General features: G+C 41.7%; 1 protein-coding gene across 3 annotated transcripts in view; it reads right to left on the minus strand.

Moving 5' to 3' along the window:
* The window catches only part of cnksr3.S (CNKSR family member 3 S homeolog), a 42,759-nt gene extending 21,979 nt beyond the window's left edge, over nt 1-20,780 (minus strand). Inside the window, exons 1-2 of one of the 3 annotated variants that reach the window (XM_018265275.2) lie at nt 19,945-20,780; nt 1,033-1,196 (exon numbers count right to left, since the gene is read on the minus strand). In XM_018265275.2, the coding sequence (XP_018120764.1) occupies nt 1,033-1,196; nt 19,945-19,996 (216 nt within the window). In that variant the 5' untranslated portion in view covers nt 19,997-20,780. The other 2 variants (XM_041564487.1, XM_018265276.2) reach the window with 2 other exon arrangements.
* Between the last annotated feature and the right edge of the window lie 485 nt (nt 20,781-21,265).

The following is a 21,265-nucleotide window of genomic DNA, read 5'->3' on the forward strand; positions in this document are numbered from 1 at the left end:
CATGATTATTGGAGGCAAAACAATCATATTGGGTTTAATTATTGTTTAAATTATATTATAGGAAATCTAAAGTATGAAGATCCAAATATTTGGAAAGAGCCCTTCTCTGGAAGAGCCCAGGTCCTAAAGTATTCTGGATAACAGGTCCTGTACATATACATACATAGCATTATGTATACAACCTGGCTGTATGAATTTGCTTTCTGTAATTGTAGGGTCACTTCATTAGATGCCTTGACAGCACTTTAAAGTCTACAAAGCACAAGCCGAAAATAGCTCAATTAATAAAGTGCGGTCAGGTGAGGACCATATCAACACATTGATGCAGTCCTCTCACAACAGGTCTCCACATCCTACACGATTATGTGGGTTGTCTAATCACCAAACAAGCAGATCTTGCTGTGTGTGGCAGTAATCATAAAGGAAGATAGATTAGCGTATTACAGCTCACAATCAGCATTTACAGGTTTAGTCAACTGTTGTTGATGAAGGGTGATGGCTACCACTAAGAAATGTCCAAATACTACCAACTGTCAGTTTACTATGTAATAAACATGCATACAATTAATACATACAGTGGCTAAATGTACACACAATCAGCATATGAATGATCCAGCAAGGGGAAGTTGGCCAAGGCTATCCTTCCAAATGGAAACACGTGACAGTGGATGAATTCCATGATGGTCCCCAACACGGAGTTATGCAATTGCAATAAAATTAATTCTACCTCAATCACTTCACTGCATTACTTTATGTGCCCACTGCTGTGGCAGCCTTCCTTTTTAATCTGGGTGAGTGGATTATGTGATGATACCATACAAGTAGCAGAAGGGGGTGGGGGACATATCAGTTTTCCATTTGGAGATTGTTCTATGAAACTTCATTCAAGGCACTCAGAACAGATCAATTGTGATACAAAGTGATCAAAAATTTACCAAAATTTTAAGACCCACTACGTCAATGTAGAATTCCACAAAAATCAATCAAGCATGGATTATTAAACACATGAAATGATATTTTACAAAGACTTACCAAGGCACAAAGAAGATCAACTGCCTCAAGAACAACCTCCTGATGTTGAATTTGCGTAATTCCAAGTTCCTGAAGATCCTGATGAGTAAATTTTAGTAGCTGTTCACCATTTATCTTCTCTCGCTCTAGATTAGTAACATACTGTAGCAAACAATCATCAAGTCCTAAAGGTAGGGAGCAGAAAAAAAATCGGTCATATAGTTTCCAAATTGTATTGAGTTTTTATACACGCGCTTTATTACAGTTTCCTTTAAGATAACCTTTATATTAATAGGAAATTGCAAAACACAGTGCTGTGGATCCTGATTTTAACTCTAACCGTGGCTTTATCTGCAAGAGGTTTATATGCTTTATAATACACAAAAGCCATGAATATCTTGTAAATTATATCCTTATAAACGGTGAGTTCTGATGTCATCAGTTATAAACGGTGAGTTCTTATGTCATTTCTGTCACATGACTCACTGAAACTTGTGTATTATAATAAATAAAGTACCCCCAGTTGCAAAATATGAGGATATTAGAAGTTACCTCGGAGTTCCATGACCTGTATAAAAACACTCGGTCTTCGGCCTCGTGTTTTTATATGGTCATGAAACTCCTCGGTAATTTATAATATCCTGATATTTTACAAGAGGGGGTACTTTATTCACTATATTATGGTCTGCATGAATGCTCTGGTGTCCTTCAACTACCAAAAATATACAATACAGCATAGGGAGACATGCTAATTGCACATTAGCCTTATAGTTATGGAAATGGCTATAGAGTTACAAGCTACAATCCAAAAAACACAGACTGCAACAATGGTAGAAATGTTTTTACAAACCTCAGAGTAGCAAGATTCTCATAGGCAGAGTTATAAATCTGCATATCACTAAACTGATGTAGAATTTAGTTCAGGTCTAAAATATGTCATTGAGGAATAATCTCCCTATAATACACAAAAATATGAATATCTTGTAAATGATATCCTTATAAACGGTGAGTTCTGATGTCATCAGTAATAAACGGTGAGTTCTGATGTAATTTCTGTCACATCATGACTCACTGAAATTTGTGTATTATAATAAATAAAGTATCCCCAGCTGCAAAATATGAGGATATTAGAAGTTACCTTGGAGTTCCATGACCTGTATAAAAACACTCGGCCTTCGGCCTCGTGCTTTTATATGGTCATGAAACTCCTTGGTAACTTTTAATACCCTTAGAATTTACAAGAGGGGGTACTTTATTCACTATATTATCAAAAATATATAAACTCACAAACATGACAGAAACAATACACTCACACTTGTACATACTCAGACTTAAAGACTGAAGAAAAAGTCAATCAGCCTCAATGACTTCCAAAGACTGTCATTAGCGTGAACCCTTTGGCACATCATGCATACACTAATCTGCACTTTGTCATACTTTGCACTGTTATACACTGCCCAAAATAGCCTTCTAGCACACCTCCATAGATTGATCTACACTACCCTTCACTTTGCAGTCTTGCACTAAATCATATCATATAAGGGAAGGGGATCTTGCAATTCCTCACGCCTAAGTATTTTACTGGTTTGCTTAGACACTGTTTATATTAGCACCAAAATACAGTCAAGTCAAAGTTCACATACATTTATGCTAAAGATGTTAAAACTAAATTTTTTTTGCAACTTCACTTTTAAAACACTTCAATGAAATAAAACCATTATGCCCATTTTGTAATTTGTTGTCATTATAGGAGTTGTTTTCAGATCGTTCACCATAAACAAAGACTTTTTTCAATTGCTTTCCATCTTTTATTTTTTTTTACAGTTTTCCCATAATTGAAGTTTAAGGCTTAATGTTCCAGACTGGTGTTTCAGGCTGGCAGCTCAGTGATCCAGGAGCATCTGAACTGTTACATTTTGTTTCATTTCATTGATATATTTAGTGGATACATTTCTCAGCAGTATTTGGCAAATATTGTATCAATTCTAACAGCTGCCTTTAATGAAACTCATGGATTCTGTTCAGCAGGGACAAAGATAACAAATGTATGAAATAAACGTATCAATTCAGAACCGTTAAAGAGTCGGCGACCCCCCTCCCAGAACTGGTTTAGAAGGTGAAAATTTAAACTTTACACTTCAATATTAGAAAAACGGTCACAAATAGAAAGTGGTTGGAAAAAGTCTTTTGTTTCTGGTGAACAATCTGAAACCTGCCGAACTAAAAAAAAAACAGTTTGAAGGTGAGCAACCCCTTTAACAAAAGTTCACTATTCCCAATATATTTACCTGGAAAGGTTGCACTGATTTGATACTTTGGAATCTGCCTTCTGGCTAAGCCAAAGGGATCGCCGACACCCTGGCTGTAAAATATACTGTGTCTGGAGTTATGACTCTGCAACCCTGGAATGCAGGAATTCGTCACTAATGTGCATGCTTCCTTCATTTGCATATCGTTGATCGGAGTGGCTGAATTGCCAATCAGGTCACAGCTATGCAAAAGATCAGGTCACAGGTATGCAAAAGATTAGGTCATGGGTATGCAAATGATCAGGTCATGGGTATGCAAATAAAGGCGGATGTGTATCAATCGTGTGGTCAGGTTTGTCATTATGGGAATGGGGAGGAAGCCCTGGCTTCCAGGCAGAGAGGGGGGCTCTAGGTAAATGTTTTAAAAACAGTTAATTTTTGTTAATAACAACAAATAGTAAATATTATCTAAATGTGGAAATATGTTTAATGAGTTTGTTTTAAAGGTGAACATCCCCCTTTAAGTCAAATGTGCAATCTACTTTATTTCTATAAGACAGGGCTGTCCAACTGGCGGACCCCCCCCACCTTCTGTGGCCCCCCAGATGCTGTGTAGGTTTACCATATGTAAGATTTAAAAGGTATCGCTACAGAGATAAACTGGCCCCTGCATTGTTTAAACCTCAAATTCAGACTCTAACCCCCTGTATTGTTCACACCTGTGATCCCCCTGCATTGTTCACACTTGTGACACTTCTATTGTTTATATCCTGATGGTCTGTACTGTTCACACCTAAGACCCAGACTGAAACTGCCCACATTGTTCACCTGTTTACACCTTATTTAACATGCACCAACAATGTGTCACTGTATGTAGTACATATTAGAATGATAGCTTTCCTTGTCTCCTGCTCTGTTCTGCATTCCCTCCCTGCAGGACCGGAACTAGGGACAGGCAGAGTAGGCGCCCACCTTGGGCGCAATCATGGGGGCACACTTTTAAGGGGAATTTCCTTTCTTTCTTTTTTAAACCCTAATTTGCTTGGCCTTTAATAGTTTTCCAACTTTATAAACCCCCTGTTCCAGACAGAATCACTCCCAGCTCCCTTTTGGCAGCTGCTGGCACAGGTACATATTTGTGGGCAATATCTTGGCTGCTACTTGCACAGGTAAACAGATGATATGATGGATATTTGGCTGCTGCTGGCACAAGTACATATATGGAGGCAATAGTGTGTATTTTTTGGGGGCAGATTGGGGGCAATATAAGGGATTGGCTGCTGCTAACTCAGGCACATGGGGCAATATGGTGGCTGCTGGCACAGGTACACAGATGTTTGAGGGCAATATGATGGATTCTTTTGGTTGCCGCTGGCATAGGTACAGATTGGGGGTAAAAATATGATGGATGTTTTGCTGGCACAGGTACAGACTGGGGCCTGGGGGCAATCTGAGGGATTGACTGCCATTGGCATAGGTACAAATCGAGGCAATATGATAGGTGCTGGCACGGGTACAGGGGGCTATATGACTGGTAAGGTGGGAAATGGTAATGCAGGACTGGGTGGGGGGGGCACTGATTGAAGCCCTTGCCTAGGGTGAAGAAATACCTTGGCCCGGCCATGCCTCCCTGTGCGTGCCATTCTCTGCTTGCCCAGTGCTGCTTGTGTGTGCCATTCTCTGCTTGCCCTGTGCTGCCTGTGTGTGCCATTCTCTGCTTGCCCAGTGCTGCTTGTGTGTGCCATTCTCTGCTTTACCAGTGCTGCTTGTGTATGCCCTTCTCTGCTTGCCCAGTGTTGCTTGGGTGTGCCATTCTCTGCTTGCCCAGTGCTGCTTGGATGTGCAATTCTCTGCTTGCCCTACGCTACCTAATGTAAGCCTGTTAGGGGTTTGTTCTTGGGGTTATTAGCATTTGGAAATTGTTGTTAAGGACCCCCTAAGGTGTTTAATCATGTGTTGGGGGTTGTTGTATTATCCACAGGGGAGGATGAGGCATATGGATTTAAGGGTATGTTTTTAACATGGCTTCAATTTTTCACATATGAGTGATGAGGTATTTGCCTGCAGTGAGCACCAAACATTTGGTTTTTTAGTGTGCTGCCACCGTAATTGTGGATATGATCTTAAAATTTCTTGTGGTAATATGGTTGTGGTTTACAGTGGGTGTGGTTTAAAAGGGGGAGTGACCAATACCGACTTCCATTATCGGCCCTCCTCCACATAGGCCAGTAAAATTTTGGCCCTCGGTACCACAGAAGTTGGACAGCACTGCTATAAGCGGTCAATCCCAGAACAACAAAGGACATCAAACTTGTCACAGGGGGTCACCATCTTGGAAAGTATCTGCAACACTCACATGCTCAGTGGGCTCTGAGCAGCTGTTTAGAAGTTAAGCTTAGGGGTTGTTGTAAAATATCAAGCAGAATATGAGGTTGGCATGTAATAAGCTGATGCTACAAGGCTGATTATTTAATTAGCTAGCTGCACTGGTTTCTGTGCTGTCATGTAGTAATTATCTGTATCAATTACTAACAGCATGTAAGGCGTTTATATCACTATACATTAATCCTGCTAAAAATAATTTAGTGATATACATTCAGAAACCCCTTTCCAAAAAAAACCCAGGCCCCAAGCATTTTGGTTAATGTTGTATATCATTTACTTGTAGAAGGTACTCCCACAACCTAGTGGGAAAGATGAACCTTTTAACACATATTGCCATAAAGTGCAGTATACATTTCTTGTTCCAAATCACTGGGTAGCATAAGAGGAAAAATAAATGTAGGAAACTGTTAAGGCAATAGCACACAGGGACATTCAGGCACTGTGAGCACCGGGTTTCAAAATTGTCCTTATGACATGTAATGAAATCACCCAAGCGTTTCTGGAAATAATGCCCAGGAAACATGCTCTTTTTCAGGCGACTATCACCTCAAAAGTTCGCAGGTGATTCTTGTTCTAGACAACAGGTGCAGTTTTGAACCTTTAGGGCTCTTACACACGGCCGTTCCGACCTGCGCTCCCCTGCGTTCCGTTTTTTGGCGTTCAGCCGCAGGGGAGCGCAGGAATAGACGCAAGTAATGATTTGAAATGGGGCTGTACTCACGAAGGCGCGTGTAGGCGCCGAACGCAGGATCAGACGCAACATGCTGCATTTTTCCTGCGTTCGGCGCCTACACGCGCCTTCGTGAGTACAGCCCCATTTCAAATCATTACTTGCGTCTATTCCTGCGCTCCCCTGCGGCTGAACGCCAAAAAACGGAACGCAGGGGAGCGCAGGTCGGAACGGCCGTGTGTAAGAGCCCTTAGTGTTGTAAAAACCCAACACTTAAAGCACCTGCAATCACCTTTTACGGCCACCAACTTTAGAAATGATGGCACCGGCAAAAAAAATACAATTGTAGATTCTGCAGACCCACACACAGTCCTAGGTTTTGCTTTGTGTTGTGTGTTACTACCTTTTTTGACCACCACTGTCAGGGCCGCCATTAGAAATCACGGGGCCCCGTACAACAAAATTTTTGGGGCCCCCTGGGCCCCGCCCACACTGACGACCAAGCTCCGCCCCATATCCCGCCCACATCGCAGTTAAAAGACCACACAGACATCAGCGCTAAAAAAGTAACCCCCCCCCCACACAAGTTGTAAAAAGCTATTGATGGTCAGGGCCCCCTTATAAAAAAAATTGGGGCCCCAAAAAAAAAAAAATTAAAATTTTTTTTTTTTTAAAAACATTGGTGGCAGGGGCCCCCTGTTAAAAAAAACTTGGGGCCCCAACAAAAAAAAAATGTAAAAAAAACTAAAAAATAAACAAACATTGGTGGCAGGGGCCCCCTTCTAAGTTAAAAACAAATTGGGGCCCCAAAAAAAATTTGAAAAAAAAAAAATTTTTTTTTTGAAAAAAAAAAAAAACATTGGCGGCAGGGGCCCCCTTATAAGTTAAAAACAAATTGGGGCCCCAAAAAAAAAATTTTTTTGAAAAAAAAATTTTTTTGAAAAAAAAAAAAAATGGTGGCAGGGGCCCCCTTACAAGTTAAAAACAAATTGGGGCCCCAAAAAAAATTTAAAAAAAAAATAATTTTTTTTTGAAAAAAAAAAAAAACTGGTGGCAGGGGCCCCCTTACAAGTTAAAAAAATTTGGGGCCACCAAAAAGAAAATTAATTTTTTTTTAAAAAAAAAAACCCAAAAAAAAACAATGGTGGCAAGGGGCCCCTTACGAGTTAAAAAAAAAATTGGGGCCCCAAAAACAAAAGTTTTAAAAAAAAGATTGGTGGCAGGGGCCTATAGAATATTAAAATAATACATTGGTGGCCAGGGGATTAAAAAAAAAAAAAACACAAACTGGTGTTCAGTAGAATTGAACTCATGGCTTCAGTACTTCAACTTCGCCTCCTTTCGTGACTTCGGGTCTTTTCACCGCTTCAGGACTTCGGCTTCGGCTGTTTTCGTGACTTCGGGTCTTTGCGCTGCTTCAGGACTTCGGCTTCGGCTGTTTTCGTGACTTCGGGTCTTTTCGGCGCTTCGTGACTTCGGGACTTCGGCTTTTTCCGTGACTTCGGGTCTTTTCGTCGCATCGGCTTCGGCTTTTCGGCACTTCCGCATTCGGCACTGAAGAGGCAAGACGTACGGCTCGGGCGCTCGTAAGGGGGGCCCGGATCTTCAAAAAAATGCAGCGCTGCCGGGCCCCCCTTCATGCCCGGGCCCGGTACGCTTGTCCCCCCTGTCCCCCCCTGATGGCGGCCCTGACCACTGTACATGGGTTGTCAAATACTGCTATCTGCCTGTCCCAACTTCCCACTGAGATATAGGGAAACCAGTCTGACAAGCAAAAATCTCTCAGAAATTTCAAAGCAAGTATTTCTGAGTAGAGTCTAAAGTCTGCCATAGGCAGAATATAACACATGGAAAACAAGAACACCTTTAAGAGAGAAATGCCTTTACATACAAACACACAGTTGACTTTAAAAAAAAGTGTTATATTCTCATTAGGTCTTGGTTATTTTTTTCAAAATTTTCAATACAAATAAAATTATTTACTATGTCACCCCCTAGTTTAATTCCTGGGGCAGCATTCCTAACTAAAAATAAATACGACGGCCTGAGAAACTTGTAGTGCTGCCATCTTACCCGACTTTCCCAGGCATCCCTTACACAGCTTCAGATTTGTTTAGCATAACATATTCTAGATGTCTAGCTGTTGGTGTGGCACCACTATAGAACCTTCCCTGGGTCAGTGCAATTTGGTTTAACTTATCCAGATTTATAGACTAAATTTGCTGGGCTCATATTCCCTCTTGTAAAGATTTGCATGATGTCCTTTAGCCTACAGTCAGAAAACTGTAGCCACCTGGATCCACTGCTTGGTCTGACCATAGCCTTACAGCAATCCCACTGATCATCATATAGTTTGTTTGAAAGGTGCAATTTACACTGCAGGTCAGGCTTCAATCTAATGACAGGCACAGAGTGGGCAAAAGCTAAGGTGGCAGAGTAGATGTTAAAGAGGCCATACACTTAAAAACTAAATCACAGTAGAACCCCCATTTTACAGGAGACCAGAAAAAGATGATTTCAAATAAAGGGAAATGTAAGGAAATGCATTAAATATATTCATAGGAGCACAAAAATGTGTAAGTGAGGGAACACTTAAAATCAGGTTATGTAAAATTAAGATTTCACTGTATAGACTGCTGATTAGAAAACCTTGAAATGCTATATGAAATTTCATTCTGCTTGTATGAGTGAAGAATATGAGAAAACGTTACATTGTCCCACAAATTACAGGACACTTGAAAGGACTGTAAAAGCTGCCATACACTGGCCACTGGTCAAATGATCAGCCCAATACTGCACTAGGTCACTGTAAATTTCCCAGTTTAAAACCATTTTGAGCCAACAACACTTATGTGCTAGCAACCAAACCCTAAATTTAGTTTTAGCTATTGTACTTTTATTTTCACTCGTCTTGCCTTTTGTAAGTTCACACCCTCACATTGTACAATGACATTTTCTTGCTGAATTGTGGTTAGAGCTAGAAAAAAACCTATGCTAGACACAGTTTAGGCTTAACTCATTGTTACACAGAGATTTGCTGAAACAAAATAACCAGAAGGTCAAACAATGGTCTGCCCCAACTGATATATGGGCTGGGATCAGCCAAATATCTGAATGGTCAGAGAGATATGTATAAGCACAGGCAAAAGCAGTTGTGGTTCACCAACTTTCCAATACAATATTTGTAATTTGACCAAACAACTCATTCCAACACAGAGCAGTGATTATTGAGCAAACCTAAAATATGTCACAAATTTACAAAACAGTATAAGATTTTACATGTTCCCTAGACTGATCATCATCATTTCATCATCATTTATTTATATAGCGCTGTCAAGATACGCAGTGCTTTATATAGCAAAATCAGATGGTAGGATGCACCAAATCCAGGATTTGGTTCGGGATTCGGTCAAGATTCTGCCTTTTTCAACAGGATTCAGCCGAATCCTTGTGCCTGGCACCTCCCACTCATACCAGTGGGTAAGACTGAGCATAAGGAACTTTTTCTGCATTAAAATATGACCATCTGATAGGGATGCACTGAATCCACTATTTTGGATTTGGCCGAATCCCCGAATCCATCTTGGAATATTTGGCCAAATACCGAACCGAATCCTAATTTGCATATGCAAATTGTGGGGAGGGCTGGATTTCACGTGACTTTTTGTTACAAAACAAGGAAGTAAACCAATTTTTTCCACTTTTTCCTTTCCTGCCCCTAATTTGCATATGCAAATTAGGATTCGGTTAGGTATTCAGCCCAATCTTCCAAATTGGATTAGGGGATTCGGCCAAATTCAAAATAGTGGATTCGGTGCATCCCTATCAGATGGTCATATTTTAATGCAGAAATAGTTCCTTATGCTCAGTCTTACCCACTGGTATGAGTGGGAGGTTCTTGTTTGATTTCCCCCGTGAATTCATTCATAAAACATGGCAGTTGATTGTATAGGGGTATTTGGCTTTATTTTCCACCTGTTTAAGTTCACCCCACAATGCAAAAAAAAATGGAGTAACATTGCAATATACTGATTGTAAAAAGCAATATACCAATATGGGACCTGTTATTCAGAATACTTGGGACTTCCGGATAAGGGGATTTTCCGTAATTTGGTTCTCCATACCTTAAGTCTGCAAAAAAATCCCTTAAAACTCAACAGGATTTCTTTGCCTCCAATAAGGACTATTTATACTTTAGTTAGGATCAAGTACAAGGAGCAGTTTTATTAAGTTTTTATTGTGTTTATTAAGTACATTTTTAAAAGTTTGAATTATTAGATTAAAATGTTGTCTATGAGAGATGGCCTTCCCATTATTCAGAGATTTTTCATTTGAAGCAGTGTAGGTGGCTCTTCACAATGAGGACAGGGAGGTTGTGGAATGCACTGCCGGATGATGCTGTGATGGCTGATTCTGGTAATGCCTTTAAGAATGTTTTTGGTGATTGTTTGAACAAGCATAATATTAAAGGCTAGTGTGCAGTGTCGGATTGGCCCAGACCCGGTTCTTGCACGGAAGCCAGAAGCAGCTTCCGACCTACTTCGCCCCCAGCATGGCTGAAATAAAAAAAAGATGGTAGGCGAGATGGGCTGCAGCTTGGGGTGGGGAGCCAGTGGACGCTTTGTGTCTGGAGTGGTGGTGGGCCCCCGTTGTGATGTGCAGGCCGACCCAATGCCCACGGGAACCGCGGTTTGGGTGGGTTCAGGCCATCCTCGCACCCCCATTTGCAGGTGGCGGCTGCTCTCCCTGCCAACTTACACTGCCAGCTTCCGACCTCCATTTTTATAGCCGCGCACCTGCCCCTTTTGTGACATCATTGGTGGGGTGAGTCTATAAAAGGAACAGGCGGGTGGACGGAGGGTGCACTAGGCCTCGTGGTCCCAAATCCAACGCTGCTTTTGTGATACTAAAATTTACAATTAGTATAGATATTGGAATATGTCGTTTATAAATGCGAGTGTATAGAGAAATCTGTATATGTATTTGATCTGGGTTTTATTTGGAGGGTTTGAATTTCATGGACTATGGAACAGTTCAGAACGGAGCCCAGACTAGCAATGTGTGTGTACTCTGGCAAATGCCAGAAAGGTTGCAGTAACATGCCATAAACAACCTCTCGCCATTGGGCTTGTGTAGGGCTGTTTGGGCCTCTGTGAACTTAAAATGCCAGGGCCCATTTTCAATCCCACTCCGGGCTTGACTGAGATTGTAAGCAGAGGAATAGCTCAGTGTTATATAAAGGATAATAATAATAAAAGCCCAATTGAGCCAAGTCTAATATAAACAGACAATGTAGCCAAGGACAGAGCAATATTAAAGAGCTACAGTAATAACTTATTAGCATAGTATTTGCCATAATTGCTTAATTGCTGTTCTAAGAACTTTTGGTGTGGCTGTTCTGATAATACTTTATGTAATTCCAACGTCGATTTGAGAAATCGTAAGCAATATGGTGGGATAACCTTAACCAAAAACAGCCCTAGCATCTAGTCCACAATCCTGTGTGTTTCTATTCAGGACCCCATTACTGACATTTATTAGCCCCCTCCCCCCGTGACATTCGTTGTCACCGCACAAAACAAGAGAGTTCATGCGTTCATTGTAGCGGGGCAAGCAAGGTGAAGTTATTTTACAAGCTGGGAGACAATATACTTTCAGACTTACATACATATAAGTGTAAAAGAATACTTGTTTCGGGTAGGTACTCAGAACTGGCACACAGCACCCGGCCAGCAAGTAGCTGCTACACGTCCGGGAATCGCACCAACATACCTTTCATCCACTCAACAACTTGGATCGGGGACCACTTAGTTATGGGCTCCATAATTAGTAAAATAAAGCACCCGATCTCTGACTTTGCAAATTGCGATTGTGCGATGGGCACTGCTCACACAACATTAGCCACAGTTAATCTCGCTGCACAGAGTTTTGGGCATCGTGTGGCGTTTAGCCGCTATACTGCCTGTTATTAGCACTTTACACTGCGCCCGTTCTTTATGGAAAGTCACCTGCCCCTGTTAAATGAAAAGCTCACTCCTGAGCGCTCACCTCCTCCTCCAGGCAGTGTCCGATTTTAGCCGCCTCACTGGCACAGCGCACCGCTCCCAGCCCTCCTCTGTTTGTTATCTCGTTCCTCCCTCAGCTCTGCTGCCTCCCCGGTCTCTTTTTTCCCCACACACACGTCCTTCCCTCTCCAAATATTTTCCCTTTATTATCTCACTGACTTTCCCATCCCACAAGCGACTTTCGTTTGTTCGCAACTTTAGCGCTGGGCCTCGCTTTTTAGCACTTTAGGGTTTCGGCTAAGAATAGAATTCTTCCACATGGGAAATGCTTCATAACAACAACAACAACCCTTCATTTTGTCGAGAAATATCTCCTATAAAGAACATAGAAGCATCATTTAAGTTCCCAGGCCCCTCTGTGTGAACAAAATGTTTTTCCTCTTTCCTGACTTCAATCCAGAAGGTGGGAAGGGTGAATAAAGCTTTGACTCGTGAGAGCAGATTAAATTGCAGCCCATTATGCCTGAGGTAGACTGAAACTTCTGAAAAGGGAAGGGCTGTTCAAATATTTAACTCTCTGTTGCACAGAGCCAAAAGAGATAAATGTGTTCCCTATAACAGAAAGGGGCCTGTTTATTACGCTGTGTAAAATAAAATTTGCTAGAAAAAAAAAACTGTGTAAAAAGCCGTGTAAAATAAATGACAAATTTACCTTGGTGTTTATTTTACACCACTTGAATGCCAGATTTAATGCTGTCATTATACACTGCTTTAGATATTTGTATGTTTAGTAACGGAGCTACGAGGTGCGGGCCCGGGTGCAGGCTGTGTAGCTGGGCCCCACACATTCGGTTGGCACCTGGCTGGTATTGTACCGGCCTGGCTGGTAAAAATTATGGTTGATCCCAATGTTATTAATATGGAAAAAAGATAAATATATAGGAAGGCCAGTATTTTTTTCCAGAAAAGGTGGCAACCCTACCCCCTCTGGAAGCAGAGATTATGGCGGATTCGCAATCGTGCGAACCTCCTGAGGGGGTACAGGCCCTGGTGCAGTCCAGGGCCTGTACCCCCTCAGGAGGTTCGCACGATTAGTTCCGCCACTGTGTATGTTCCAACAGAAGTTGAACTAATAAAAAACACAAAATTATGCCACATTTACATGGCAAAGCCTGGCGTTGTGCGGCAAATTTTGTCTCTGTTTTTTTTTTTTGTACCACATAAAAAATCTGTCCCATGCTGTGGATTGAACGAAAGCATCAATTACTTCCTAAACTTCTATTCAAACATTTTTTTAAACTTAAATACAATATAAAATGATAGCATAGCCGGGCCAGGCGCCCTAGGCAACCTGGTCCTAGTCTATACGGCTAGTCAATCGCATGCGCAAACCGCTGCTCACATGCGCGGAGGCCCAAATACACAGGCAAATAGAACAGACGTCGGAGAGAGGGGACCGGGTGTGGGGTATGCGACAGAGGAGGTACGTGCCTGGCGCCCCCCCAGCTTTTGCAACCTAGGCACGTGCCTACTCCTGGATAGTAGTGAATCAGCAGTGCAATAAAAAGCCATTTAACATTGTAGCTCAGACAATACAGCCTATTGTGGTGGGTTGTTTCGCTCTAAATTAACTAATATGGAAGTAGAACATGACCCACACTTTAAAGGAACAGTAACGTCAAAAAATAAAAGTGTTTTAAAGTCATGAAAATATAATGCAGTGTTGCCCTGCACTGGTAAAACTGCTGTGTTTGCTTAAGAAACACTAATATTGTTTATATAAATAAGCTGCTGTGTAGCAATGGGGGCAACCATTCAAAGGAGAAAAGGCTCAGGTTACACAAGAGATAGCAAATAAGCTCTGTCTGTCTAATGGTGTTATCTGTTATCCATTAGTTAACCTGTGCCATATAGCCGTTTTTCAATTTCCGCCATTGCTCCACAGCAGCTTGTTTATATGAACTATAGTAGTGTTTCTGAAGCAAACAGATCAGTTTTACCAGTGCAGAGCAACAGTACATGATATTTTCATTACTTTCAAACACTTAAATTTTTTGGTGTTACTGTTCCTTTAAGGTGGCCATAGACTCAAAGATCCGCTCTTTGGCAACATCGACAAACGAGCGGATCTTTCCCCGATATGCTACTAACAGCATGGCTATATCGGGGTTAATTTGAACGATCGAATTACGATGCGCCAAGGGGCTCCGACGGGTTGGTCAGTTAAAAATCAAACCTTCCCGATCGATATCGTGGCCAGATATCGATCGGGAAGACCCGTCGGAAGCCCCCATACATATAAGTCCAAACGACCGATATCGGCAGCTTTATCTGCCCGTGTATGGCCACCTTTAGCCTGTTTAAGACAACAGCTGATCAGTGGGCATAGTACAGCTTACAGTGGTCCAGTAGTTCTGTTTAAATGGGAACTACATAAATGGTAAACAGGTAATACAAACAGAGGTATAAAAAAAGAATATCCCACAGCACTTTCCAATTTGATATGCAAGTCGTAAGCAATCAGTATCAAGTATCCTGAGCAGTAAATAACTGGAGTTCCAAGGGACAGCACCCATGAATTGTTAACACAAAATAGAGAAGAAAAACAAAAGTGTAAGTAAAAACACCATTTAAAATGAATAAAAGAAGAGGTTGGTGGAGCTCACCCCTCCTCCTCTAAAGCTGGCCATAGACGCAAAGATCCGATCGGACTTTCCCATCTCCCGACCTGCCACTAACCATTCCGATCAAATAAAGTACAAAAGATCAGCCGATGTTCTGCCCCTGACAGCAATCATACAAAAGTTATGTCTGACCACAGCTAAGTCTCCCTCTGAAAATCGTACGATCGGCAATACATGCAGAGATATTACCCGCAGCCGACATCTTTTAACCTGTCCGATCAACCAAACGACCAATCTCTGCTGGAAGAAAAATGTTGGGACTCTCCACACACGGCCCGAAATTGTACAATCAGATCTTTGCGTCTATGGCCGGTTTAACTCTTCACAAAGCTGTTAGACTCATTATCCTCAGTGGCGTAACTAGATTTCATTGGGCCCCACAGCAAATGATTTTTCAGGCCCCCAAAATGTCTAGGCCTGATAAATCATCCCCTTAATTTTAACTATTCAGTTAACTATTTCAGTTTCAGTAGTTTTAAGCAATTTGCTGATTCTGCAGAGATTGTATCGATGAATTTAACAAATTACAGCAATCCCACTGATCATCATATAGTTTGTTTGAAAGGTGCGATTTACACTGCAGGTCAGGCTTCAATCTAATGACAGGCACAGAGTGGGCAAAAGCTAAGGTGGCAGAGTAGATGTAAAAAAGGCCCTACACTTAAAAACTAAATCACAGTAGAACCCCCATTTTACAGGAGACCAGAAAAAGATGATTTCAAATAAAGGGAACTGTAAGGAAATGCATTAAATATATTCATAGGAGCACAAAAATGTGTAAGTGAGGGAACACTTAGGGGCACATTTACTTTGCTCAAGTGAAGGAATAGAATAAAAAAACCTTCGAATTTCGAATGTTTTTTTTTTTGCTACTTCGACCATCAAATTGGCTACTTCGACCTTCCAATCTAACGTTTCGAACTAAAAATCGTTCGAATATTCGACCATTCGATAGTCGAAGTACTGTCTCTTTAAAAAAAACTTCGACCCCCTACTTCGCCACGTAAAACCTACCGAGGTGCAGTGTTAGCCTATGGTCGTAGAAAAATCGTTCGAACGATGGATCTTTCGAATCTTTCGATTCTAAGGATTTAATCGCTCGATTCAAAGGATTTAACCATTCGATCGAACTAATTGCGGTAAATCCTTCGACTTCGATATTCATATTCCATATGTAAATCTGCCCCTTAAACTTCACTGTATAGACAATCAAAATGCTGATTAGAAAACCTTGAAATGCTATATGAGATTTCATTCTGCTTGTATGAGTGAAGAATATGAGAAATTGTTACATTGTTCCACTAATTACAGGACACTTGAAAAGATTGTAAAAGCTGCCATACACTGGCCAAATCAGATCAGCCCAATACTGCACTAGGTCACTGTAAATTTCCCAGTTTAAAACCATTTTGAGCCAACAACACTTATGTGCTAGCAACCAAACCCTAAATTTAGTTTTAGCTATTGTACTTATATTTTCACTCGTCTTGCCTTTTGTAAGTTCACACCCTCACACTGTACAATGACATTTTCTTGCTGAATTGTGGTTAGAGCTAGAAAAAAACCTATGCTAGACACAGTTTAGGCTTAACTCATTGTTACACAGAAAGATTTGCTGAAACAAAATAACCAGAAGGTCAAAACAATGGTCTGCCCGAATGATATATGGGCTGGGATCAGTCAGATATCTCAATGGTCAGAGAGATATGTATCGCACAGGCAAAAGCAGTTGTGGTTCACCAACTTTCCAATACAATATTTGTAATTTGACCAAACAACTCATTCCAACACACGGCAGTTTGATTATTGAGCAAACCTAAAATATGGAGTCACAAATTTACCAAACAGTATAAGATTTTACATGTTCCCTAGACTGATGGCAAAATCAGATGGTCATATTTTAATGCAGAAAAAGTTCCTTATGCTCAGTCTTACCCACTGGTATGAGTGGGAGGTTCTTGGTTGACATGAAATGACAGGGATAATAAAACGCCCTTCCACTTCCCCCATGAATTCATTCATAAAACATGGCAGTTGATTGTGTAGGGGTATTTGGCTTTATTTTCAACCTGTTCAAATTCACCCCACAATGCAAAAAAAAAAAATGGAGTAACACTGCACATTGAATGAAAAAGCAAATACAGTACTGGTATGGGACCTGTTATTCAGAATACTTGGGACTTCCGGATAAGGGTATTTTCCGTAATTTGGTTCTCCATACCTTAAGTCTACTAAAAAATCACTTCAATATAAAACTCAACAGGATTTCTTTGCCTCCAATAAGGACTATTTATACTTTAGTTAGGATCAAGTACAAGGAACAGATTTATTATTTCAAAAATCATTTTTAAAAGCTTGAATTATTAGATTAAAATGTTGTCTATGAAAGATGGCCTTCCCATTATTCAGAGATTTCTTTCATTTGAAGCAGCGTAGGTGGTTCTTCACAATGAGGACAGTGAGATTGTGGAATGCACTGCCGGATGATGCTGTGATGGCTGATTCTGTTAATGTATTTAAGAATGTTTTGGATGATTGTTTGAACAAGCATAATATTAAAGGCTATTGTGTAGTGTCGGACTGGGCTGGCCCAGACCCGGTTCTTGCATGGAAGCCAGAAGCAGTTTCCAACTTCCTTCACCCCCGGCATGGCTGAAATAAAAAAGATGGTAGGCGAGAGGGGCTGCAGCTTGGGGAGGGGAGCCAGTGGGCGCTTTGTGTCTGTAGTGGTGGTGGGCCCCCTTAGTGCGGGCCGGCCCAACTTACACTGCCAGCTTCTGACTTCCATTTTTATAGCCGTGTGCCTGCTCGCTCGCCCCTTTTGGGGCAAAACTATAAAAGGAACCCAGAAATTGCCCCCCCATCACTAGGCCCCGTGCCCCCAAATCCAACGCTGCCATCCTCGCACCCTCATTTGCTGGTAGCGGGTGCTCTCCCTGCCTGCCAACTTACACTGCCAGCTTCCGACTTACATTTTTATAGCCGCGCGCCTGCTCGCCCGCCCCTTTTGTGACATCATTGGCGGGGCAGGTCTATAAAAGTAACCCAGAAATTGGGATCGGGCGGGAGGACAGAGGGTGCAGATCAAACCCGCGCCCCCATCACTAGGCCCCTGACGCTGCTATTGTGATACTAAAATCTACAATTAGTATAGATATTGGTATATGCAGTTTATATATGTGAGTGTATAGAGAAATCTGTATATGTGTAAGTATGTGAACATGGTTTTATTTGGAGGGTTTGAATTTCAAGGACTTTGGTCTTTTTTTTTAACCCATCTTAACTATGTAACAGTTTAGAACGGAGCCCAGACTAGCAATGTGCGTGTACTCTGGCAAATGCCAGAAAGGTTGGAGTAACATGCCATAAACAACCACTGTGTAGGGCTGTTTTGGCATCTGTGAACTTAAAATGCCAGGGCCTATTTTCAATCCCACTCTGGGCTTGACTGAGATTGTAAGCAGAGGAATAGCTCAGTGTTATATAAAGGATAATAATAATAAAAGCCCAACTGAGCCAAGTCGAAAATAAACAGATAATGTAGCCAAGGACAGAGCAATATGAAAGAGTTACAGTAATAACTTATTAGCATAGTATTTGCCATAATTGCTTAATTGCTGTTCTAAGAACTTTTGGTGTGGCTGTTCTGATAATACTTTATGTAATTCCAACGTCGATTTGAGAAATCGTAAGCAATAAGGTGGGATAGCCTTAACCAAAAACAGCCCTAGCATCTAGTCCACAATCCTGTGTGCTTGTATTCAGGACCCCATTACTGACGTTTATTAGACCCCTTCCCATGGGTGTCCGCAGAAAATTTTCCAGGGGGGGCAAGGAGGCAAATTTCAGAATCCACAAAGCTTTTATATATATATATATATATATATATATATATATATATATATATATATATATATATATATATATATATATATATATATTTATATTAATTAGTACAAATTGCATACATTTAGCATCTTCATTCTGTTACTGACACTACCATCAATTGGATCATTCCAATTTGGCGATTTATTATATTATTTTATTAAATATAAAGGTTGGCAACGTGGCAATCTCATGTATAAATACCCCCAGAGCTCACACAAAGATGGCAAAGTGGCAAGTTCATGTATAAATACCTATAGAACTCATTGCAGAATGGCACAGTTATTTTACATGATTTACTGCCTTCACAGCTCTCTGGTTTAACTGGAAAGTGGACCAGTAGCCGCACATTATCCACAGACAACTTGGAAAAACACAAAAGCAGAGCCACTGACCGTGTGGGTGAGAGGGTGGTGAGCGGACTGCAGTGTTTAAGGGTTAATAAGCAGCTCCTTCCTAGGTTTTCTTTTTGCCCGCGCTGAAAGCAGGGAAATGAAGGAGGCGGGCAGTATCAGTGCTGGCCAATCAGCTCCACAGCTGCGGCTAATGCTCTCTCTCCTCCTTGTCACAGCCCAAGTAATTTGATCGGGCTGCAGGGAATGTGACAAGGGAGGAGCGAGCATCAAGGGAAGTGTAAAAAGAAACGTCAGGCTGCAGAGAAGAAAAGGTCGGAGGGAGTGGGGAAAAACTGTGAAAATCAGTGCAGTGTCCCAGGCTGCTTCTGCAGGCAAGTCCAGGGGGGGAGCAAGTGCCCCCTTTGCCCCTATTTGTGGACGCCCATACCCCTCCCCCGTGACATTCATTGTCACCGCCCAAAACAAGAGAGTTCATGCGTTCATTGTAGCGGGGCAAGAGGGGCAAACAAGGTGATGTTATGTCACAAACACCAGAAGCACTTTCACACACAAACTGGGAGACAATATACTCTCAGGCTTACATACATATAAGTGTAAAAGAATACTTGTTTCGGGTAGGTACTCAGAACTGGCAAGTGGCAAACAGCACCCGGCCAGCAAGTAGCTGCTTCACCACGTCTGGGAATCGCACCAACATACCTTTCATCCACTCAACAACATGGATCGGGGACCACTTCGTTACGGGCTCCATAATTAGTAAAATAAAACACCCGATCTCTCCGCGATTAAAAGTTGATCGATCTTCTTCCAGTGGGCGTCATGAGAAGATTCTGCTGATTCTTCAGATTGCGATTGTGCGCTGGGCACTGCTCACACAACATTAGTCACAGTTAATCCCGCTGCGCAGAGTTTTGGGCCTCGGGTGGCGTTTAGCCGCTATACCGTCTGTTATAAGCGCTTTACAGTGCGGCTGTTCTTTACGGAAAGTCACCTGCCCCCGTGATATGAAAAGCTCGCTCCTGAGCGCTCACCTCCTCCTCCTACCTCCAGGCAGTGTCTGCTTTTAGCTGCCTCACTGGCACAGTGCACCGCTCCCAGCCCTCCTCTTTCTGTTTGTCATCTCCTCCCTCCCTCAGCTCCGCTGCCTCCCCGGTCCCTTTTTTCCCACACGCACGTCCTTCCCCCTCCAAATATTTTCCCTTTATTATCTCACTGACTTTCCCATCCCACACGCGACTTTCTTTTGTTCGCAACTTCAGCACTGGGCCTCGCTTTCTGCCGGGGGTTTACTTTTTAGCACTTTAGGGTTTCGGCTAAAAATAGAATTCATACGCATGGGAAATGCTTCCTAACAACAACAACCGTTTTATTGGAAAATCCTTCAGTGTTATTATTCTTTAACTGCTAATTTCTATGGTGGATGAACTATAACGAATAATTGACAGATCCCTTCATTTTGTCGAGAAATATCTCCTATAAAGAACATAGAAACATCATTTAAGTTCCCAGGCCCCTCTGTGTGAACAAAATGTTTTTCTTCTTTCCTGACTTCAATCCAGAAGGTGGGAAGGGCGAATAAAGCTTTGACTCGTGAGAACAGATCGAATTGCAGCCCATTATGCCTGAGGTAGACTGAAACTTCTGAAAAGGGAAGGGCTGTTCAAATATTTAACTCTCTGTTGCACAGAGCCAAATGTGGATATTCAACATGTCCCCTATAACAGACAGGGGCATGTTTATTCCATTGTGTAAAATAAAATTTGCTGGAAAAAAAACGGTGTAAAAAAAAAGCCGTCTAAAATAAATGCCAAATTTACCTTGGTGCTTATTTTACACCACTCGAATGCCAGATTTAATACTGTTATTATACAACACCGCTTTAGATATTTGTATGTTTAGTAACCAGCGCCGACCCACGTCTTTATGCGGCTTGAGGCGGCCCGTTGCCGCCCTCATCACGGCGCTCACATTTTCTGTGCAGGAGGGGGTCAAGGCACTGCACAACGCTAGTGCAGAGAGC

This window comes from Xenopus laevis, chromosome 5S (assembly GCF_017654675.1).
Source record: "Xenopus laevis strain J_2021 chromosome 5S, Xenopus_laevis_v10.1, whole genome shotgun sequence".
NCBI lineage: Eukaryota > Metazoa > Chordata > Amphibia > Anura > Pipidae > Xenopus > Xenopus laevis.